General features: G+C 48.0%; 1 protein-coding gene across 1 annotated transcript in view; it reads left to right on the forward strand.

Annotated features, from left to right (window-relative positions):
* Positions 1 to 24,156, forward strand: part of LOC129151310 (liprin-beta-2-like) — a 47,120-nt gene that overhangs the window by 21,352 nt on the left and 1,612 nt on the right. Inside the window, exons 2-3 of the mRNA XM_054725680.1 lie at positions 12,501 to 12,603; positions 21,463 to 21,677. Of these exons, the coding sequence (XP_054581655.1) occupies positions 12,540 to 12,603; positions 21,463 to 21,677 (279 nt within the window). The 5' untranslated portion in view covers positions 12,501 to 12,539. The remainder of the gene's footprint in view (positions 1 to 12,500; positions 12,604 to 21,462; positions 21,678 to 24,156) is intronic.

Consider the following 24,156-nt stretch of genomic DNA (forward strand, 5'->3'; position numbering starts at 1 on the left):
GGATGATGAGGTGAGCCTTATTATCCATGAAATGATTGGCAAATGGTTGATTTTTGAAACTCAGCTTGTCTTTGAAACTAACTTTATGTGATGTTTTACATGTTACTTGCTCAATGAGCTAGTGACAATGTAGACATATTAGCAGCTAAGTGCCATCTGAACTTAATTTTAGAGATGATGGGAATTTCAGGGAAATGATGTTTTTCTTCTCACAAAGGAATACCATGACTGCTTTAGAACTGGATCATTAATTAATTTATGAATTTCTGAAGTCTAAATTGGAAAAAGCCAAAGTTTGTTGGTTTTGGCTCATGGATCCCAGATAGCGGTCCAATTCTACATGCAACCTTCATGTTCTACTTGACATGGATGAGAGATGAAAGATTTTTGGCCCTTGGTGGATAAATAACTTAGTCTTAACATTCTTTTTTTATTCACTCATAGCATCTACTAGCAAAGGTTTTTACTGATAATAGGGGCAAATAGTATTTATTAAATGTCTAAACATCTAAAAATAATAATAGATTGATACTTGTGGATCATGCATTTTTATGACAATTCTTTTCTGTTCTATGTATCTTATTTCCAGTAAAATACTATCTTGTAACAGAGTAGAAGGGGGTTGGCAGTGGGCAGGGTCCCCTTGAAGATAAGCTACGTGGACACTGTCTGGCTCCCCTATCATTCTTTCAAAGGCCACAGATTCCTTCCTCTTAGCCTCATCTCCCATCCCTGTCCCTGCTGGAGCACCTGCATCTGTTATCTTTTGAGATCTGTCCAAAACATTCCTCCACAGGCCCGAGTTAAGACGCATGGCCTCGGTCACTGAGATTGTCATGGCCTCTTTGCTACCATAAACCCCTGAATTAGGGAAAAGGACCAGCTTGGGGCAGAATGTCAAGAGCAGGAATGGAAGGTGAGCATAGTCAGAGGAAGGTGAAGCAAGTGTTTGAAAGTATTAAGCAAAGAAATCGAGGGAAACTCCACATCAGTCTTCAGTGTTCCGTAAGCCCAGGTCAGAAGGGCTGTTTGGGTGTGAGCCATGGCACCCATTTCCTGGCCAGAGCCCACGCTCCTCCTGTGGGCTGGGCTGCGGGTATCTCGTGCTCATGGCTTTGGGGTGGTGTTTCTCTTAAGAAGCTTGTCATTTCAGGCTTGTCTCCCTATGTCCTGAGGGCGGGGGACGGCTGAGCTGGGAGGAAGTTTGGCCTCCTGGGCCCTGGAGGTGAGGTGTCAGTGCCTGATGCTGCTATTCCTTGCATTCTTGAGCAGGGGTGGGGTGGGGGTTCAGCTGTGCGACCGAGTCTCCTGCTATTATTACATGTTGATGAAAGAGCTGTTCAGGATCTGTTTAAAGGGCTGTGGTTTGGTGAGAAGGGCCTGAACTTTTGGGGTAAGTGCTTAAGTGGAAGCATCTGGGTGTGGATGTGCCAAAGGAGGCTGGTGGCGGAGCAGTGACATGTGACAGGAGCTGGGCTGGGCTCTAAATGGAAGGGCCAAAAAGCAGCCAGTGGGTTCAGGAGATCTGGGCTCTGGCACAAATGTTCTTAAGGATCTTTGGACCTCGCCCAGCTGGGAGTGGCTGGGAATGCCCAGTGCATACAGCCCACTAATCTGGTACAGCGGGAAAAAGATGCTAAGCAAGAAATATCGCATCTGTCCCCCGCCGCCACCTGGCACTGCCAGCCTCTTCTAGGCTGAGGCCCTTTCATCAATTCTGAAAGATCTTGGGCCCCACTGGTCTGGTCTCAGCTTAACTGGCTGGCAGTGCAGAACAGCCTGATCGGGGTGTTTAGGGGCGAATGAGAGGCCTGGTGTGTGAAAACATTTTCAAAGCTGAAAGCTTTAAACATATGTCTGTTATTAGGAGTTCACTGATGCCATGATTAGATGGGGACAAGCTAAGCATGCTCGCTCACCTTCAGCAACATTCTTCTCACTTTTCCTGTGTAGCTTTTCTTAGGCTCCCTGAACGTCTATTCACTGACAAAAGACATCGACTCCACCTGTTCTCTTTGTTAGGCTCATATAGTCACTGAAGGCATACACAGCTCTCTTTTTTTTTTTTTTTTCCTAATCCTCACCTGAGGATATTTTTCCATTGATTTTTAGAGAGAGTGGAAGGGAGGGGAAAGACAGAGAGAGACATATTGATTGTTTGCCTTCACACACATGGCGAGCCTGCAACTGAAGTGAGGTACGTGCCCTTGACTGGAATCGAACCAGGGACCCTTAGTCCCCAGGCCGACACTCCACTGAGCCAAACCGGCTGGGGCCACCCAGCAGTTCTGATAGCTGCCTTCTCAGCATCTTGGTCCCTCGGCCCTGCTCCAACTGCCCTCTGCCCTGCCTGGATGTCTCTGTGTCTGGTTCCTCTCTCCTGATGGAAAGTTAATACCTGTGGCTTGTCCTTTGGTCCTGATCCCGAGTGGGTGTCTCTGTGCCCTGCCGTCCCTCTGAGGCCAGGTGTGCTGCTTTACTTCACTGTCAAGCCTGTGGAGACAAAGACCTCGGGGCTGGACAGGACCTCGGTCAGGCCTCCGGGCTCCAGGTGCGGCCTATGGTGGCACAGGTCCGGGCAGAGGTGGCCTGCCACCCCTGGGAGCCACTTACTAGTAGCTCTTTATTTTTTTCCCTTTGGAATGGGAATGTCTATCCTCTATTACTTGTCCCGTTGTATTTTGGAAGCAAATAACTTATTTCACAGATCTACAGGTAGAGAGGAGTTTCGGCCCTGGCCAGTCTCCACTGCCTCCCTCAGGCAGATAAGGGCCCCAACTGATAGTCTTCCACAGTGGATGGTCTTCCCAAACAGATGGGATCTGACCACCTGCTCTGTGCCAGGTCTCAGCTGAGCTCTGGGCTCAGAAACATGGCCCTGCCCACTAGGAGCTTACCATTCAGACAAAGGAATTGCACACAGAAGTGGCCCTTGCTCTGGAGCATTCCAGATGCTGAGGGAAGCCTGTTGTGGGGTGGAGAGGGGGACCGAGTCAGGAGCCGTCACTTCTACGTGGGGAATGGAGAAGATCTCTGGAGTCATGATGCTGGAGTTGGGCCTTGAAAGAGGAGTGGGAATTGAGCAGCTGCATTGGGGGTCTTGGAGTAAAACATTGCATCGTGAGGAAGCCTCAGTATGAAAGCAGGCAGGGTGCAGATGGCTTGGCTGCTGTAATGGTTGGTGCTCAAAGTGGGGGCCAGATAGGGCTGAGAGAATTATCACGGCTGTGATTGCGAACGCCCTCCCAGCTATGTGAAAAGGACTTCTGCCTGCATTATCTCACTGAATCCCCACAATCCCACCATGTGTACATTGTCACCCACATTTTATAAACAGGGAACATGAAGCCCGCTGACACTGAGGAACTGTCCAAGGGCAAAGCCCCTGATGGGGAGAATGTGGGTCCAAATGCAAGCCTGACTACAAAGCGCAGAGTCTTGACTATCTTTTGGGTCCTTAACTTCCTCTCGAGTGACAGGAAGCTGGGGAAGAGCTGCGCAAGCGCTGGGATGCCTTGACGGGATTTGTGAAATAGACCCATCTTCCTGGCAGCAATGTGGAAGATGAGGTGTGTGGGCGTGAGGCTGCAGGAGGAAAATCGGTCTGGAAGCCTTCCAGTCATTCTGATGGGAAATGATGTGGCCTGAAACCGGGCAGGTGCAAATGAGGGACAGTTCTGAGAAGGGGTGAGGAAGAGACTTTACCAGACATGGTGACCAACTGGGTGTGGGTGACAGAGGGAAGGCCAGGGATGACTCCCAGGTTTCTGGCTTGGTGACTGTGGTGGCATCACTGAGGTGGGATGGGCAGCACTATCTGGTGGCAGTGACCACCTGTTGGGGCCCACAGAGTGTGAGAACATGGGGAAGGATGGGGGCCACCTCCCTCCTCCCAGTTCATTGTCTTCCAGGCCACCTCAGTTGCCCACTGATAATGCATAGTTTCTTCAGGGCTTACAGAATGGGGGGTGCCCCCAGGGCCTGAATGCAAGCAAGGCTTGCAGAGGAGAAGGCTGTGCACAGCTTCTTTCATCCCTGGGCTTGAAGCAGGAAAGCAGGTGCCTCAATGAACTAACAATTAGAATCTGCCCATGGAAGGTAAGACATTTGGAAGGACGGGGCAGAGGTTCACTAAGGGGTATGATGGAAGTTAAAGTTGCAGCCAAGGAGTTTGCGGCCATATGGTAAAAGGCATGAATTCTACCCGGATACTTTCTAAGCAGAAGAGTGAGTGGTTGGGAGCTGTGTCTGCATTCGATCCGCCATTCTTCTGATCATTTAGGTCAATTTTAGAATCATCTGAGGAGCTAGGTCAGCATACGAAGGTCAGGCCCTCTGCTACTTAAATGAGGCTGGGCCTCTGTCCTTGTGATTCTGATATAAACACCAAAGTCTGAGGACCACTGAGTTGGGGGAATCTTTACTGCAGGTGAATGGAGAGGCTGCTTGGAGGCTAGGATGAGGTAATGCAGGCACAGGTGAGGCTGTGGGGGCAGATGAGATGAGATCACCACCAGCAGGCGTTTGGAGAGAGGATGATCTCTAGTCTGACTCAGCAGCAGTTGGCTCCCCTGATTGCATCCTCCATCCTGAACCCTCCTTTGGGTTTCTAGGGCGCCACTTTCTCAGTTCTGGCTGATGCTCTCAGTCTCTGTATTGGTCCTTCTCCCTGATGGCCACACATGGAACTGTTCCAGGGAGTCTGGGGCCTCTTCCTTTTCTCCCCCCCCTCCTCCTCCCCCTCCTCCACTTCCTCCTCCTTCTCCTCTTCCTTTTCCTTCATCTTTTTTTTTGTGTCTACACTACTTAAGTTACTTTGTGCAGTTGTTTTACATACCATCTTTATGCAGACAGCTCCCAAATAGTTATCTTCAGCCCAAACCTCTCTCTGAACATCAGACTTGGATTTCTAAATGCCTTCTCAGCATGTCTTCCTAGGTGTCCTTAGATATCTTAAACATTTTCAAACCCAATCTCCTGATTCATTCTCCCCCATTCCCACCCCCACACACATTGTGGCTCCTGAGGTCCTCCCTACTCTCCCAGAGGCTCAGGGTAAAAACCTTACCTTATCGTCATCTTCGACTCCTCCCTCTCATGCCCAAGTCTAATCCATCAGTAGAGCTTACTGGCTTTGTCCTCAACATATGTCAAGGATTAGAATATTTATCACCGTCATTCTTGCCTGGTTTCCCTGTGCTCACTGTTGCAGCGCCCCCAACCCCTGCCCTCAGTCCATGTTTCTTTTGTTTTCATTTACTTTATATATTTTTATTGTGTAAAATTGGTGTACAATATTATATATATTCCAGGTGTACAACATTATAACTCAATATTTATATACACTACATGGTGATCACCACCATAAGTCTAGTTACCATCCATCACCTGCAATTGATCTCTTTCACCCATTCCACCCTCCCCTAACCCCCTTCCACTCTGGCAACCACCAATCTGTTCTCTGTATCTATGAGTTTGTTTTGTTTTGTTTGTTAGTTTATTTTTTTAGATTCCACATATGAAATAATATGGTATTTGTCTTTCTCTGTCTGACTTATTTCACTTAGAATAACACCCTTAAGGTCCATCCATGTTGCCGCAAATGGTAAGATTTCCTTCTTTATGGCTGAGTATTACATTATATATATATATCACATTATCTTTATCAATTCCTGCAGCAATGGAACACTTAGATTGTTTCCATTCAAAGTGTTCCTTTTAGAAGGTAAGTTAGGTCCTCCTGTGCTCAAAACCCTCCCCTGGGTTCCTGTCTGAGAGACCAAGTGGAAGAACAGGAAGAGCGTGTGCATCCTCAGGCAAATTGCCTAATCTGTTTGCTCATCTGGAAAAGGGGGAGAATGATTCCTAACTGATGAGTGGGGATTAAGTGACATAATGTTGGTTAAACTCGATGCAAGTGACTAGCAGACACCTGCCCAGGAGGAGAAAGGGCACACACTGAGTCTCCACTCTGTGCCAGGCACATCTCACACATCTTTTAAAATCTTTTTTTTATTGTTTTTTATTTTTATCACTACTATATATCTACACAATTTATAAAGTCAAATAATTATAAATGACTTGTTAACACAGCTATCTCCCTCCCCACCCACCCCTCATTGCTCTTCCTCAGATGTAGCCACTTAAAATTCTTGTTTTAAAATCCGTATCACTAAAAAATACTTGTTCTGCTGCTTTATTATTTTTTCAGTTGTCCTTATCTGGTGACTTCTGAGTTTCCACTCTAGACTTGAGGAAGCAGCTCTTTTCCCAATCTTACCCTTGTTCCTCACGCGCTCTTTTCCACCCCCACCCTGCCAGTGTGTTCCGGTAAGAGCAGTATGTGGTGTTTCATGGGAAGGACTACGATTACTTTTACTTTTTGTTTCCATGAAGTACTTCTGTCATTTGCTTGGTTTTCTATTTTCTTATATATATATTGATTTTAGAAAAGAAGAGAGAGAGAGAGATACAATGAGAATCACTGATCGACTGCCTCCTGCACACCCCCTACTGGGGATTGAACCCGCAACTCGATATGTGCTCTGACTGGGAATAGAACTGTGACCTCCTGGTTCATGGGCTGACACTCCACCACTGAGCCACACAGGCCTGGCATGGTTTTCTATTTTCTTAATATTGAATTAAACAAATTCTTCACCAATGATATAAGTTTTTAAAGATATCCAGATGCATTAGGTGTTCTGTTAATTTCATTTTACCGAGGAAATCTCTCCCAGAGTTTTTGGCAGCACCCCAACCTGGACCAGTTTTACCCTTTTACACTTGCTGTGGAGCTGTTGTCTGATCCCCTTGTCTCGTACACATTCACCATGTCCTGGTGGGTTTATGTCTTTCAGAATAAATTCCGCTACTACTGTTTTAATGGGTAGCTAAATTAGACATTTGGCGTCAATCTGCTGTATTTACTTGAGGTCTGTCTTGTTTACTCTTGGTTATAACAATGAGATTGGCTTGTATTGATTTTATAGATGAGACCACTGAGGCTCAGAGAGGTTAAACAACTTGTCCAAGGACCTTCAGCCATTAGCAGCAGAGCCCAGGCTTCAACTCAAGACTGTCTGGCTATAAAGTTATTACTGGTTGACAAGGGGTGTGATTTAGAATTTAGGCACTGCCATCAACTTCCTAGTGTGTCTTCTTCCATCTTCTGCTTCTTCTTCTTCCTTTTTAAAATGCTGTTAATGGTTCTTGCTCTACTATCCCCAAGAGATAGGTTTTCTTTATCTTTTAAGAGGCTGTCTCCCAAGTTCAGGGACCTATAGCAAGAAGTATTTCTTAAAATGACCATTTAAGAGCAGCTGTGATTTATTGGTGACCTGCAAATTCTAAGGAAAGCTTCGTTTTGTTGTGATATGGTGACACTTTGCCACCTGTTGGCCACTAAGAGAGGGGAGAGGCATGAGATATTTGGGGGGGGGGTGGGTTCTTAGCTGGGAGTTCCTTCCCAAGACCGTGCCTTCTACTTGGGGACTTGGGCCCCCGTCTGATGCAGCTGTCGAGGAGTCAGGATCCAGCCCAGGCACAGGAGACCCTGGAGGAGCAGGGGCACCGGGGACTCTAGATCTGTTCCTGCTTCCTTCCTCCATCCAGGATGGTGTGAGCCTGCCTCAAACACCTGCAACCCCAACCCCTTTACTGAGAGAAAAGTAGTTCATAAAATGAAGCGGAAGCTTGCAATTCAGTACGGGTGGGATATGTTCAGGTTTACTTGCATGAGACTTGTCTTAACGACTTCTGCCTACTTCTGATTCTCCTCAGCTGAACTCGCAAGTGGTTCATACAATGTCTAAATCACTGCGTGCCTCAGGGCACACCAGATGATGGGCAATGAATTGTGGCTCACTCTCTAAATTTCAGAACACACACATCCTGCGCCCGAATCAGCTCTCAGGGGCCACACCGCCTTTGTGAGGTGCAGTTCAGTGGCCTTGGCATCTGCCCCCAGACACTGTCGTTCTAAAACATGGTTGTTTCCTCCTGGTTGGCTGGTCTTACAGCTGTTTGCTCCCTGGCTGGTAGCAAAGAGGAAGGAGAGTCCTGTATTAGGGGAGCCCCAGTTTCAGACACTGCATAGGAAGATGACAGCATGGAGAGAGGCCTGTGGGTAAAGGGAAGGAATGATGAATGGGCTGCACCGTTTTGTAGACAACATTTCTCTTAGTATCAGAGGCCTGTCTGCTCATCAAGGTCCAGTGCAGGGCTTGGTTAATCGTCCAGGTGTCAGAGAGAAGGAAAACGCTTTCAGCCAATATGACAACCGTCACTGTACTGAGAGCAGTGTCCTCCTCTGCCTGCTCCTCTCCTTCCCGGGCTGGTGGGGCGCCTCACCTTGGAGTCTCCAGGGCAGTGCCTACCCCTCTGTCTTCTACTCCATGTCAGCCCCTGGGCGGCTCCCCTCCCACTGGCAGAGAACATGATTGCAGTTCCGCTGGCCACCACCTGCCTGGGGGTTGCCCTGATCCGGCTGTCCCTTCGGAGTGTGCTCTTTCCCAGCCCCTTCGGGTTATTGCTCCTCAGCTGTGCTCTCTGACCCCTTCGCTGCGCTCCTCTCCAGGAGGCCCTCTGGCATGGAGCTTCCTGCACATAGGCCCCAGGTCCCTGGGGAACCCGGGCTCCCAGCGGAGGCGATGTGTCTCTGAGGGGATGAACAGACACAAAAGACACCAGACGCACTGGGTGCTGCCGGATGACACATTTGCCTCTGTGACCCCATGTTCTGGAGGGCAGGGATTGTCCTACTGCGTGTTACTGATGGGAGCTCAACCTTGACAGTGGTGAGGGAAGAACATGGCTATGGTTGCCAGATGGGAATGGTTCATGGCCTCGTGGCTTCCCTGTTCCAATAAGAGTGCCCATGTTCATAGATGGGGGCTGGAGGCGGCACTCCCATTGCACGGTTTTCCCGTCAGAGGTCTCTTCTGTACCCCACTGGCACCCCACAGCAGCCCTGTGACAGAGGCTGGGAGGGCCTGGTCTTGCCCAGCTGTCTCTCCCTGCCTCACACTGAGCTCATTGGCTGCCCTCAACCAGTTCCCACTCCTGAGTGCTCCAAATCTGCCAGTCCCGGGCTCCCGGATTATACATATGATACACCCTTGACTCATGTTTCGCTTCATGCCAGCTCCCACGGGTCCACCCAGCTTGCTGTTTGCCAGGTGCAAAGTCATCCCTGGGCAGAGGGCCCGAGGGTCTTTTTTGTTTGTTTGTTTTCTGTTTCCAAGGGTCATTTTTTTTTATGGCCCTTTTGTTGCTGGGGGCTATAGCCTGGGCCCTCTGGGCTTGGTGGCTTCCAACTGCTCCCTAACTTTCACCCTGGTAATGAGGCCTCATGTGGGGCCAGTCTACTGAACTATAAGACCTTTCTTTCTGAAATCTCTGTCAGATTTATATCTGAGGTCACGTGATTTGTTGCTCTCTGGTATCCAGACCAGTAGTGAGTGTGATTGCCAAGCTCGTTAATTGCCCTTGTCAGGCTATGTGAATTCCGTGGAAGGTTTGACTCATCTTAAGCAACTGGATGCGCCTGTGTAATCTTGTCAATCATTTTGACGTTTGCCAACTACATCCTGCCTTTACATGCTTCTCTCCCTTTTGCTTACCACATCCTCGCCTGGAACAGCATTCTTCCCCTTATCTTCTGAGAAAGCTCCTACTCCTCCTCAAGACCCAGGGACACGGCATACCTGCCTCTTCCCGCGTGCCTCCCCCGGTGTCATAATTATCTGTTCATAGTTTCATCTTCTGCTCTAGACCATGTGGCCCATCGGGACAAAGATTAGGCCTGATTTTTTGGTATCTCTGGTGCCCCTCACGGTGGGTTCAGGGCAGGCTGGCTGCATGGGTCCATCCATTTATTCACAAGTATTTACTCATGAACGTCCTGGTACCAGGCACTCTGCCAGGCACTGGGCACATAGGGGTGAACAAGGCAGAGAAGGTCCCCCTGCCTCCATGGAGCGGGTTGGCAAGGCCAGTATGCAAGAAAACACATGTATGGACCAGATGCTTTGTAACTGCTGTGCTTTCAAGGAGCTGCTTTAGATGGAGGTGTGCAAGGAAGGCCTCTCAAGGGACGTTGTAGCTGAGACCTGAAGGATGAGAATAAATCAGCCATTCAGATTGCTGAGCCCAGGCAGGTGTAAACTTGGACAGGAGACTGAAGCGTGAGGATCAATCCAGCCACGCCCCTTTGGTAGATCACAGGGAGGAATTTGGATTTTTCCCTGGGAGCAGTGGGAAGTCCTCCAAGGGAAGGGTTTAAAACTTTTACTATCCCAGGTGGCCAAACAGGTGTGAATGTGCTGAATACCGCCTGTTTCTGCTGCATCGCTTTCCCTACTGCCTCTTATTTTATCCCCATCCAAGCCTGCTTCCATTCAGGCCCCAAGATTTGCACACTGTGTTTTTCTGTAGCCGTCTGGGCTGCTATACTTACTGTGGACCAGCCCTGCTCCCTGTAGCCTTGGCTGCCTCCTGTCCAGGCGCCAGTGAGGTTCTGACATTTTCATTCCCCTGAGCCAGGTGCCTCCAGGACTGCAGGGCTCAGGGCCTGTCTCTGAACCTTCCTGGCTCTGCACCTGACCACTGCCCTCGCCCTCCATACACGTGGTTGCTTATCTTCCTTTGCCATGCCTGCCTCCTCCAAAGGAACCAGACTCTTAGGTTATCTGGCTTCTCCCTCCTTTATTTTAAAGCCTCTCATCCCCTGAGTAATGCTAGTACAAATACATCCTGAGGTTATCTCCTCACTTAAAAACAAACAAACAAACACACAAACAAATCTCACATATACGGAGCCCTTACTGTGGGCAGGGGATTGTACTAAGCATTTTCTATGAAATATTAATTCCTCATTTAATTGTGACATCAACCCTATGAGTCAGGTGCTGTTATTATGCCCATTTTACAGATAAGGATTCTGAGGCTCAGAGTTAACACAGTAAATGACAGAGCTGGGTTCCAACTCTGGCTATTTCACTGCTAATGACTGGTATAGCCCAGTGTGGTTCTCTGTGGTCCTGACATTCTTATCCACGCCATCTCCAAAGGCACTTTTCTGTGTCTGCTCACACCGCTCTTTACTCCAAAGGCCCAATGTCTCAGCAGAGACCGCCACCCACCCCACCCCACCCTTACCCAGGACCTTCTGTTTCCTGACCTATACCGTCCTTGGGTATGGGGGCTGTGCCTCTGTTCACCATAGCACTTGCGCCCATTGGGCTCACACATAGGTTTTGCTGAATGAGCAAATAAACAACTCCTACCTAAGTCTCTTCGTAGAATAACAGTGCTGCCGGTCAAGGAGTGGGGGATGCAAGGAAAATGAAAGAGGCTGCAGGAAGACAGTTTAGTTTAAAGACTTTTCTTAGAGGCAGAGGGGTCTAGAGATGGAACCAATAGATTCTTCTCCCATTAGAAGGGATTAGGGAGTGGCTAGACAGTGTATCCTTGGGGAAGTTCTCCAGCCCTGAGAAGATGGGATTCTGTACCTTTTTTAAAAAAATATATATTTCATTGACTTTTTACAGAGAGGAAGGGAGAGGGATAGAGAATTAGAAACATCGATGAGAGAGAAACATCGATCAGCTGCCTCCTGCACACCTCCCACTGGGGATGTGCCCGCAACCAAGGTACATGCCCTTCACCGGAATCGAACCTGGGACCCCTCAGTCCGCAGGCCGACACACTATCCACTGAGCCACACCAGTGAGGGCGGGATTCTGTACCTTTTTTTTTTTTTAATTGAGTTGAGAGAAACTGAATTTGTTGTTCCAGGTATTCATGCATTCATTGGTTGATTCTTGTATGTGCCCTGACCTGGGATTGGGATGATGCTTTAACCAACTGAGCACCTGGCCAGGGCCTGGATTCCGCCCCTGGAATGGTACCGGGTAGCGTAGAGCTGAAATTGTAGGAGACATACTCCTGGTTCCTGGGACAGTACTCTCCCCATGATGGTGCGCCCACAGCCTTCCTAGGTGTGGACATGGGGCCAATCGAAAAGAGAAAGTGGCAGTTGAGGCCTCCCAGTCTGGATCACACCTGCCCTAGGAAAGTGTTGCAGGTGTGGGACAAATGCAGCTACAAGACAGCTAAATGCCTGCTGTGACCCACTGCTGCAGGGCTCTCGTCCTGACAGAGTCCTCCCTCGCTGGGGAGCCTTCCCCAGTGTGGCAGGAGCCCTCGGAGCCTGGGACTGTAGTGATGGCGAGCAGTGGCAATCACTGCCTCCTGCTACGGGTGACTCCTAGTGGCTTTTCATTGCCAAAGCAAATGGGATCATGTGGTAAGGATTCATGGAAAAAGAGCACTTATACCAGCAGGGAGAGGCCATGGAGGTGGCAGAATCCACAGGCCAGCTACCAGGATGCTCATGAGAGCGCACTGTACGATGAGGGAGTAAGAGGGCTTTGGATCTTGTACGCATATTGTGGACTCTCTGTAATTTTTCCTTTGTTCTGTATTTGAATTTTCAGTAGGAGGAGGAGGAGGAGGCTGAGCAGGGAGAAGGAGTCATGGCTTCTGAGGCCAGCCACGCGCTGGCAGCTGCCCTGGAGCAGATGGACGGGATCATTGCAGGTACGGCAAGTACGGTGGGGAAGGCTGATGACTGACGGCTCGAGTCCCACACTGAGAAACCATTTTTTCTCACTTTACTTTCTTTTCGGTGCAGAGAGAAGCCCCTGGTTTGATTTTTAAATTATTATTATTGTGCATGCCATCTCTCTCTTTTTTTTTTTTTTAACATATTTTATTGATTTTTTACAGAGAAGAAGGGAGAGGGATAGAGAGTTAGAAACATCAATGAGAGAGAAACATCGATCAGCTGCCTCCTGCACACTCCCTACTGGGGATGTGCCCGCAACCAAGGTACATGTCCTTGACCTGAATCGAACCTGGGGCCCTTCAGTCCAAAGGCCGACGCTCTATCCACTGAGCCAAACCAGTCAGGGCATGCCATCTCTTTTTGAAGAGTACAGACTTCTAGAACTCTGATACCTGGTGTGTGTTAGGTCTCTGTTGAGACAAGGCGGATGTAACTTATGTTAGTGTGTGTATAACTGTCACAGTTTGGATCCTGGCTGCGAGGCAGCTTGGGTGCAGTGAGATTGATTTTATTGTAAATCCTCCAGGGCACATCGTGGCTTCTCGCAGCCGAGCTGAAACTCGGAGTCCAGCCGACTTTGCCACCTAACGCAGGTGTCGCTCACCTCCCAGCCGGCCTCCAGTGTGTTTGGGAGTCAGGAGGCGGCTTTGTACTGTTTCACCTCATCCCCCAGAGGATGTTCCTTATGCCATATTGTTTTTTTATCCATTGCAACTGTTTGGCTTCATGTTTGCATTAGCCAGTTAGGAACATTCTCTAGAAAAGATCTAGCAAAACTGGTTTTGAAAGGGCTGCCAGTGGGCTGTTCGGGCCGATTAACTCCTTGATTGTGGCAACCGAGGAGCCCGTGTTGGTTGGAACAAACCTGTTGTTGAAACTCTTTCCCAGCGGGCCCAGGTCTCCTCTCTGTCCTTACCTGATGCAGGTCAGTGGCCTTGTCTGCTGACTGGGCGCTTCTTTGGGGCTTTGCTCCTGGTGTGAGCCATGGCTGGAGGAGGAAGGTTTGGCCTGAGTGTGGCTGGCGCCCAGGACGCGCACAGGTACCTGAACTGCCCCCTCTCAGGCGTGTGCTTTTCCTGCCATTCTGCAGAGACGCATCTGACTTACTGAGGGTTCTGTGTATTTGCCTGTGGGAATGGGGGCTGTCTGTGTGTTGAAGCTTCTTCGTGTTATTGGTGGCACTCTAACATGTGCTAGCTGTTACCTGTCAGGCACTTCTCAGGGAACACTGGAGCCCTTGAGTATGACAATGTCCCACTTTCTGGAGGCTCCACAGATTGGGAAGTCCTGTTCTAGGTTAGGGCCCCCGAAACCCTACTGAGAGGAAACAGTCAAGGGTGTGGATTTCCTAGCAAACTTTTCAGAGTCTCATCTGGAAGCTCCCAGGGGCTCATGTGCATTGAGCTCAGAGCCACAGGGTCAGACCCTCCGACGGGCTCAGGCTGTCGGCAGTGCTGAGCCCTCAGCCCAGGAGCAGGGAGGAGACCCTGGCAGAGCACAGAGCCTTGGATGGCTGTGAGGGACGAATGAGCCAGCTCCTGAACAAGAGCCTGTGTGGGTCAGGCCCTGCCTCCTAACTGCTCCGCACAGGCATTCCTGAAACAACAAAGCCTCGGCACGGTCCCCTCTGTCTCAGAGGAATCTGTGGCTGGATCCTCGGGGCCTCGCCTTGGTCCAGGATCTGCAGGTAAGGGTCTGGGATGGGTGTGGAGGGAGTGGCCTGGATGTGGGTTGTGTGGAACCTGGAGACCCTCCTTGTGCTCCCCCACATCACTCTCTGTCCTCGTCTCCTGTTGCTATTTCTTTATAGCACTTATCACCCCCTGACCTTTGACATTCGTTTTTGTCTCTTCGTGTGTCATGTGCCTCCTGCACTGGAATGTAAGTTCCATGAAGACCGAGGCTGTGCTGCCATCTCTGGTGCCTCAGTTGGTCTGCAGCACATAAACATTTCTTTCATGCACATGTGTTACATGTATGTGTTACTTATTTCTGTGACCAGGCTCTCCTTTTCATTGGCTAAAAGGCAGTTAGTGGTTTCTGTATGTATCCTCTCTCTGGCTGCACCCTGAACTTCATTCTTATTTTCCCCGATAGTTCCTTTTTGGCTGATTCTTTTGGAATAACAAATCACTGATTTTTTTTTTTTTTGAAGACTCGGTGGTTGGCACGTCCTGTGAACCATCTCTTGAGTAGTAATTGGCTCACGCAGGGTTTGATAAGCACTATTTGACAGATAATTCAACACTGAGGTTATTAGTGAGTGTCTGGAGGGCATATGTTCTATACTGTTTGTGATCAAAAGAATGATAATTATTGAATGCCTTTGTGCTGGATACTTTGCCTCAAGATTGTTAACTCATCCTCATTTTCAAGATGGTTGGGCTGAACTGGACCACAGAGCTTGGGAATTTTATGGTTACTAATGTAGACTATGGGGTTGGACTGGCAAGGATAGCATCCCAGCTCAGCCACTTACTCTGGCTGTGGGATCTTTGGGCAAACTGCTTAATTTCTCTGAGCCTCTGTTTCCTTATAGATAAAAGTGGTAATGATAATACCTAGCTCATTATTGGGATGATTAAATTAATGCAAATACAGCATTTGGTAAGTGCTCAATTGGTGTGAGTTACTGCTTATTTTGTGGATGTTAGCATTGACATTACTGTTTTTACCACCCAAAGTCATAGTGCTAGTAAATTGCAGAACTAAGGTTTGAGTCCAGGCCTATCCGAGTCTCTTCTGGGCTCCTTTTATTGCTGGGTTAGTTCTATGGTGGTGTGTAGTAGGGCCCTGGGGGCTCTGGGGGCCTGTCTACAGGAGAAAGAGTTCATTGGGAGCAAGGTCCACTTCTGTCTTGCTCCCAGTCCCTTAGCTAGAGAGTGACTTTGCTCCCATCTCTCTTACACACGACACTTTTAAGTACGGGTTCCTTTGCTTACAGGGTGGCACAGTTACAAGAAAGTTTCAAACGGTGGCACATCATGACTCCAGAGATCCCGCAGAAATGACATCTTTGGGTGAACCTTTAAACCCTCCTTTCCTATTTCAATTCTCTTATTAATTTGCAGCCAGATGATATCAAGTAGTGCCGACACTACCAAAACACCATTGCTTTTGCCTGTTAAAGTACTTAAGTGAGTACCCAAGGGCTGTATTCTCTCACTTTATGAAAACACCATCATCACTTATTTCAATGGAAGAAAATGTTATGGACTTCCTGCACACCCCAAATAGCAACCATTTATGCACAAACAACACAGATTCCTCCTAAAACAGACACAATGCCTTCAATCATGATTACTCATAATCATAACTCTACATAAGGAAATTCCCTTTATAAATTACTCTGTGGTTTGATAGGAGACTGTTCACTTCCCAAACCTCTTTCCAAAAGGAGTAACATTTAGGGTGTGTTTATGTGATTAAGCATTCACTACAAATGGACGTGTGCTGCTCCTCCAATCAGTGAAGACGATGCAGGAGATCATCGCTCCCATGAACAACAGGGCTAGGAATATTCTGAGGACGTCCTGATGCTCACGTCCAAGTATTCCCATCCTGAGCCATCGTGTGGCAACCCTCATCTCAAGGCACTTGGGGGGCTCTGGGGCTATATGAAAATGAAATGCCGTGTAAGCACGAATAGGACCATTAAATGAAACTTTCTGTACAGTTGAATACTTAAAGCCTAAATCAGTATATCCTAGGTATGACTACTTGATTGGAACCCTGGAATTTTATGCCAGAAAACTGGGGAAAGGTGACTGTTAAAGACTCCAGGGCCTCTGTAAAAATAATGCGTTTCTAGTACAAAAGACTATTGTTGTAGTTTCTAGTACCTGTTAGCTTTCCATCTGATCTTCCTCCAATTGGTTCCCTTTGATGCACCTGCAAATAATACTATAATTGAATTACAGTGTTGACAATTAAAATTGAACTCTGCTTGGCTTAATTACATCCCTCTGGGTGGCCCAGAGCAACTGCCACATATGCTAATGTTGCGGAGGGCTTAGTTTGTGGCTTACAGGTTCAGTGGCTGCTCAGTGAGGCCACTTCTGTAATAGGACCAGAGGACCCTGCGGTGAGGACACAGAGGGCCACTTATTCCTCTCACCGTGGCAAGAGGTTACTCATGCGATTATTTGCAAGCTGTACCCAGGAATGAGGAATAGTTAAAAGGAGCCTGTTTTATGACCGGTAATAAAAGAGCTTGCTCTGTCTGGGCCTTTCTGCCAGTTCTGGTTAGTATTGGGGTTGGGTTTTTGTTTGTTGATTTTTTTTTTTAAGATTTAAAGATTGAGGGTAGAAAAAGTTCCGATCAAGACTGAGATTATTTACCTTGGCCCATAATGATTTTACTGTGGTGTTGAAGGTCACACGACAAGTCCATGCTCAGCACAGGTAATTGGTCTTGTCTACGCCCTCTCAGAAGTAGGTCGGCACACAGCAGTCATCAGTAACGGAGTCACCTGATTCCCGTTCAGGGTTCAGGTGGAGAGTGTTCTGCTGTGACTTTGAACCGAAGAGAGTCAGAGTGGAAGTTTGGGGTTATCTAGCGGGCTCAGATGTCAGAGACTTCGCTTTGTGTGAAGAGGTGGCAATGACCCACAGTGGCAAGCACTGTTCAACACCATCATTCTCTTTTTTCTCATTGATTTACTGAAGGTATTGCCCTTTTGAATCCTGGCATTATACAGACTCCCCCATCCAGTCTCTTCCTTTGCTCAAGCCCTAAACTGTATCCTGTCCCCCTCAAGTGCCCCATTCAAGCCCAGGTATTAGGACATCAGGGAATTGGCGGTGGCCTACAGGGTGAACACAGCTCACATGCTCTTACCCTGAGGTTCTGAGCTCTGACGGTTTGGTTGTTGTAAAAAATGGTGTGTGTGTGTGTGTGTGTGTGTGTGCGTGCAGTGAATCTTTGGAGGGTTTTCTCTGTACAACTCGTCTGCCACTGCCTGCCCTGTTGCTGCCATAATGCTGTCACCTTCCTTGGCTTATGGCCCCCTTCCTCCATCTTCAAATCCTCACCTTTCACTTCTGACTCAATGTTCTGCCTCCATGTCCTGATTTAAGAGCTTATGTGACTATTAATCCAGGATAATCTCCCAATCTCATGACTCTTAATCACATCTGTAAACCCCCTTTTGGCATGTGAGGTAATACATTTATAGGTTCCAGGGATTAGGTTATGGACATTTCTTTTTTTTTGGGGGGGGGGGTCATTATTTTGGCTAGCACAATGATCAATAAACAATATCCCTTTATTCCCCTCCTTAGTTTTAAACCAATGTAGGAATAGACAAAGAGAAAGGGAGATCAAAATATCAGCTTTATTATTAGTTTTATTTATTAGGAAGGTTAGCTTGACCTCAAGACACCATTAGGACTTCAAATACCTCCCATCCTACCCACACAAACACATACCCCAAATTAAACTTAACTCCAAACTCCAGACTTCCACCTTGCTGGGGCAGAACTGGTCTCAGGAAGCCTTCGTGAGGAGAATGCTCGCACCCAAGGTCAGGTGGCTTCGAAGAGAATTCCTTCCTTCAGCTCTCTCATCAGAGGAGCCATTCCTCCTGTGAGGAAAATTGGGTGAGGGGACACAGGAGAGGCACCACACATGTGGCCTGAGTGGAAACCACCCTCCCTTCCCAGGGACACGTGGAAAGAGTAATAGGTCCCCCTCACAGCAGTTCCTGGTGGTTGTCTATGGTCAGTTTTGAAAAACTGCTTTCTATGTGCTTGAACATCACATGCCATCTCTAGGTGTTTGGTCATAGTTTGCTATTTGTCCTTTGTTGTTTATATATATATATATCACTCCTTTATTTTTTATTTTCTTTTTGGGTTTGCTGGATCTGTCATTTCCCAAGGGTGGTGGTCACAATGTGTTATCCTTTTTACCTACCGTGGGATTGGGTTTTGAAATGTGTGTTTAGGGTCTGTTTACTCCATTTCATCACGGGAAGGTCTGTGACTTCCCTTTGCAGTGCTGAGGGCCGCTCAGGTGCCCAGCTCCAGGGCACGGTTCACATGCTGACCCACCAGCTGCACGGGCAGGTGCTCCTGATTGTGTGAGCTGGGAGCATTCCCTCCTTTTCTGTCCTGAACAAGACAGTTAGAATTATTCACTTCCTGAAGGCTTGATAGAACTCACTTGTAAAAGCATGTGGCTTGATATTTCCTCTGGGGAAAATTTTTAAAATTATGGCTCCAGCCCTAGCATGTTTGGCTTTGGATAGAGCACCGGCCTGTGGACTGGATAGAGCGTCAGCTCTCGGACTGAAGGGTCCCAGGTTGGATTCCGGTCAAGGGCCTGTACCTCGGTTGTGGGCTCGATCCTCAGCCCTGGTCAGTGTGCCTGAGGTACCCAGTCCATGTGTGTCTCTGTCTCTCCCCTTCCCTTTCACTCTCTCTAAAGATCAATGGGAAAATATGCTCTGGTAAGGATTAATCAAAAAATAAATTTTAAAAAATTATGGCTCCATTTTTATAGGACTATTTGGATGATTTTTAAATTTATTTTTATCATTTTACCCAGTGATTGTGTGTGTGTGTGTGTGTGTGTGTGTGTGTGTAGCTGTTTTTAATAGTTTAATCAACATACCTACTCCATTGTATGGAATAATTTAGTTCTATCTTTTGAACCACTTTATAGTGCAATCATTCAGTGTCATAATTAAAGAATTGGGTTTCTTTTATTCCATTTTTCAAATTTTTGAGTTTAAATGAGTGAGTTCAATGCACTTATAATTATTATAATTACTGGTATAAAGGTATGTGTGTGTTTACTTTTGTTTTCTGTTGTCCAAGACCACAGAGTGATCGAAAGTTAATGAAAGTCTTAGTCTTCCCAACTACTTTTGACCTGACTCATCCTACATTTATAAAGGTGTGTGTGTGTGCGTGTGTGTGTGTGTGTGTGTATGTGTGTGTGTGTGTGTGTGTACTGGAGTGTGTCCAGTACAGCCTACATTTATAAAGGTGTGTGTGTGTGTGTGTGTGTGTGTGTGTGTACTGGAGTGTGTTCAGTACAGCCTACATTTATAAAGGGGTGTGTGTGTGTGTGCTGGAGTGTGTCCAGGACAGAGAGGGGTTGGTTACTCAGCAGTTGTGTGGAGATTGGGGGTCTTGCTCTGCTTCTGTCTGTTTTCTGGCCTGAACTTAGGCTGGGGCCTCCTCATCAACGCTAAGTTGGATCTGTAGGAGCAAGAGAGTGCCGAGTACACACGGGAGTGTGGGGGGTCAGGCAGTTCCCTGGCTCCCCAGAGCCATAGACTTGTGGGTTGTGACCCATGGTTCTCTCTATCCTGCACTTTCAGAAAGCAAACTGGTAATCAAATGGTAATTGTTTCCTTCTGTGTGGATTTCTCATTCCAGAGACTGCCCTGGTAAGTAGGAAGCTGGCTCTTAGAAGAGTAAAGGGCCCTGGAATTGGATGTCAGGCCTGCAGTGTAGCCATGGATGTGGTGGCCCTACATCCCACATTTTCCAGCCGGGGCCTGATTTCAAATAATTTATCCTGTTGGCCTTGTAAACAGCCCTAGAAACTCCACGAGATGAGCACCTGCAAGGCGTTCAAGTAGGAGGCCGGGGCCTGATTGCAAATCCACGGCTACACTGCAGGCCTGACATCCATCTAAACCAATGACCCACAGGTTGAGAACCGCTAGCAGGGTCGCCTAAGACCATCGGAAAACACAGATATTTACATTACGATTCATTAACAGTAGCAAAATTACAGTTATGAAGTAGCAACGAAAATAATTTTATGGTTGGGGGTCACCACAACATGGGGAACTGTATTAAAGGGTTGCGGCATTAGAAAGGTTGAGAACCACTGATCTAAACCATATTTCCTAAAGTGTTTCTTAAAGCAGCACAGAAATCCTTTAGTAGACTGTGTCGCCCCAGTTTTGGTTTGAAAAAATACATTAATGTACTTAAGCAAAAAAGACTTTAAAAAAAAGTTAAATGATGGGGTTTAGAAAGGCAAAAACAGTCCTATTCGGGACACATCAAATTAGAAAGAGCTGAGTCAATAGCCCAGATCTCTAAGGAAGTCGAAGCACTTGTCCCTTTAGCTATTCATCCAAGCACATGTGCAGACATACAGTCCGATTCCCTTTCCACATCCACTGGGCAGGAGCTCCGTGCTAGGAACTCAGCCAATAGGACAGGGTCTCTGCCCTCAGAGACTTCAGGACCACGAGGGGGAGATGAGATATGGATACACAGAGTAAACTAATACAGGTTAAAAGTGCAAGGGTGCCAGCAGATAGAGAGTTTTTCCAATTGGGTACATCCAGGAAGAAGCTCAATACACTAAACCCTCGCCAGCCCTAATGCAGCGTCCCTCCCGCTGCATCTGTTGATGACAGCAGGTCACTGGCCAGTCAGGAACCACCCTAGGATGAAGGGACCAGAATGCACATGCCAGGTTAGAGGAACTTTTGGTGGTCATATGTGCAGGCTACCATGTTAATTTAAAGAAAAACAAGAGTATTAATCTAAAAGCTGAAGAATTGCATCTCATTGTTTTGGCAAGCATGTTTTGGGTCAGTGGTGAGGGCTGGCTGTGTTTTCCCATTGACTAATGGTGTGAGAGTCCATATATTACCCCCCCTGGGCACAGCCATCGCCTCTGACAGGCCTCTTCCTGTCACACCCAGCCTAGCCCAGCCCAGGGTTGAGGATGGGTTCTGCTGAATTTACTTTTGTGAGTGACTCTGCTGAGGCAGAAGTAGTCTTCTGGGCTCTTATCCATTCCCTGCCCATGGTGTCCACCCTTCTTACCAGGGTTCCCACCTCTCTTGTTTTAGGCACGAAAACGGGTGCAGATATTGGTGACGGTACCTGTGAGCCTGGACTGGCCTCCCCGGCCTCCTACTTGAACCCCTTGCCAGTGCTCCATCTCGTGGAGGACCTGAGGCTGGCCCTGCAGACGCTGGAGCGTCCTCAGGAGAGAGCGGCACTCCTGAGCCAGATCCCGGGCCCCACAGCTGCCTACATAAAGGAGTGGTTCGAGGAGAGCTTGGTGAGTAGGCCCCGGGCCTGTTTGGGGAACCACTGGGGGACATCATCACAGAGTCCAAGGAATGCCACCACCGCCTGGGGATGTTACTTCATCTGTCCACCTTCCAGTCTTTTCTTGCTTCAGTCAACCCCCACAGGGTGGTCCTGCCCAGGAGGAGGGTAGAGCCTAGCCAAATGGCTCAAGCACCACAGTCAGCCTGCCAGTGCACTCCAGCCCCTCTCCTGAGAAAGGGAAGCCAGGCCAGAGAACTGCAAACGTGGAAGGTTTCTCCCCAGGATTACATGGGCCACTTACTGAATAGGGGGTCAGCATTAAGACACTAGTAACATCTGGGAATGGGTCAGGCGAGGAGCGAGCCCACTGAGGGATTGACCTGGAATGCAGTTATTCCAGGGCTGGAGGAACGAACCTGGGGAGCCAAGAAAGCACGTGATTACCTAAGCTGAGTTGGAGGATGAAAGCCGGGGTGCAGTCTTCTTCTAAAGCCATAGTTCTGCAAACCTGTGTGAGAATTAGAAAGTATGCATAGAGTGAGGAAGGCAGGAACAAGAACACTGAATTAGGAGGGGGGACTTGGTGTTGGAAATCACAGACCCAGGAAGTTGAGACACCCTTGTTCAGAGGCCATACCGTTTGTTACAGGTTACATCCCAGGTGTCCTAGCCTGCTTTCTGTTCAAGAGGCCTCTGTCAGTAGTCTCATCCCCATGCCTTCCTCCGAACACTGAACAATTATATTCAGTATATGGGTTATTCAATATTTCCATTACGTCGGCTGTCTGCCTGGTGTTCTGGATATTTCTATGCCAGTGTGGTGGGGAGAATGATGGCCTCCCAAAGATGTCTACATACTCATTGCCAGAACCTGTGAATATGGTATGTTACATGGCAAAGCAGAAAGTAGCAGGTGTAATTGAGGTTGCTAATCACCTGAGTTTTAAATGGGGCAGGTAGCCTGGATTATCCAAGTGGGCCCAACATAAACCCCGGAGCAGAAGTGGAAGGAGGAGGCAGAGTCAGCGTAGGCAGAGTCAGTGTCAGAGGGACGTGATTCGAGGACTCAATACATCTGCTGTTGGTTTTAAAGACGGAAAGGGGGCAAAGAGCCAAGGAATGTAGGCAGCTGCTAGGAGCTGGGAAAGTGGACTCTCCCCTAAAACCTCCAGAGTGAACACTGCCCTGCCATCACCTTGATTTTAGCCCAGTGAGACCCATTTCAGACTTCTGGCTCTCAGAACTGTAATCAATACATGTGTGTTGCTATAAGCCACTTGGTTTGTGGTAATTTATTAATACAGCAATAGGAAACTAACACACCCAGACACTGCTTGGAGAGGAAGGTGGAGAAGGTTGCTGGTTGGGTTTCACGTGGGCCTGTTACAGTTTAGGTTTGAAAACCTGCTCCTCATCTCCTCCCCAAAGGAAGACAGTCCTCGGTGGTCCTCTCAGGCTTGTGATGGTAACAGATAGAAGCCCCGTTGCTCATTTACTCGTTTAACCGTGGTTGGGAGTTGCAGGGTGCATGGCTCCAGTAGTTAGTTCTCTCTCTCCTCTCCCACAGCTTCCCTAGAGTTCCATCAGGGACCCTCTGCTGTCACTGTACCCCCACAATGCTGATCAGCTCCACAGTGCTGATCCTGGCTTCTCTCCAGTCATCGTGGGCCATCTTTTGCCCTCCTGTCTGGACAGCTGCAGCTCCTGTGCCCACTATACCCCAGGCACAGACACCGACCCTCTCTCTGTTCCTGCTCCCACTGCTGACCCAGGGTGCAGTGGTTAAAGATAATTTTATGACAGGTCCATAGTCCTCAGTCTGATATCCTTGGATCCAGGTGTGTTTATTAAACTTTAGGAAGGTGAGATAGTGCATGTATAATATCATACAATATATACCATCTCTAGCAGGTACAGGACGGAAACACATAAACATTTCTACAGAAAAACTTGTGAGCATCCACATGAAGTGGGAGAAAGAAAGACCACACATATTCTCCTGCCAGTTCAGGTCAGGTTTTGCTGTCAAATAAGTTTGTCACCAACTTAAAAAAAAAAAAAAAAAAAAAAAGACTTGTTTAAGCGCTTTTTTTGGGTTTCAGAATTATGGGCAAGGGATGGTGAACTTACATGAAGAATATTCCAATGCAGAAAATAAAACTTAAAACCAAGGGTTGGATAGTGGATGTCCCCATTCCCATTCCCATTTCCATCAGCCATAATCCCACTCCGGGAGTCACTTGTTAACTCTCTCTGCCCTTGGGCTGGCCTGTCACTGTGTGCCTGGGTCCCTGTGTAACTCACAGCCTTCCCCATGGCTCCCTGAATGTTGCATTACACTGCAGAGCAGTTTTGCGCCTGTTTATTTTAAATGCCCCGTCTCAGCTCTCTCAGGACCTTACCACACTTAACCAAGAGATTCATTGCAGTGCCTTCCCAACAGTCTTTACTGCGCAGTAACTGGGTACTTCCACCTGGTATGATGT

The sequence above is a fragment of the Eptesicus fuscus genome, chromosome 13, assembly GCF_027574615.1.
Source record: "Eptesicus fuscus isolate TK198812 chromosome 13, DD_ASM_mEF_20220401, whole genome shotgun sequence".
NCBI classification, from domain to species: Eukaryota; Metazoa; Chordata; class Mammalia; order Chiroptera; family Vespertilionidae; genus Eptesicus; species Eptesicus fuscus.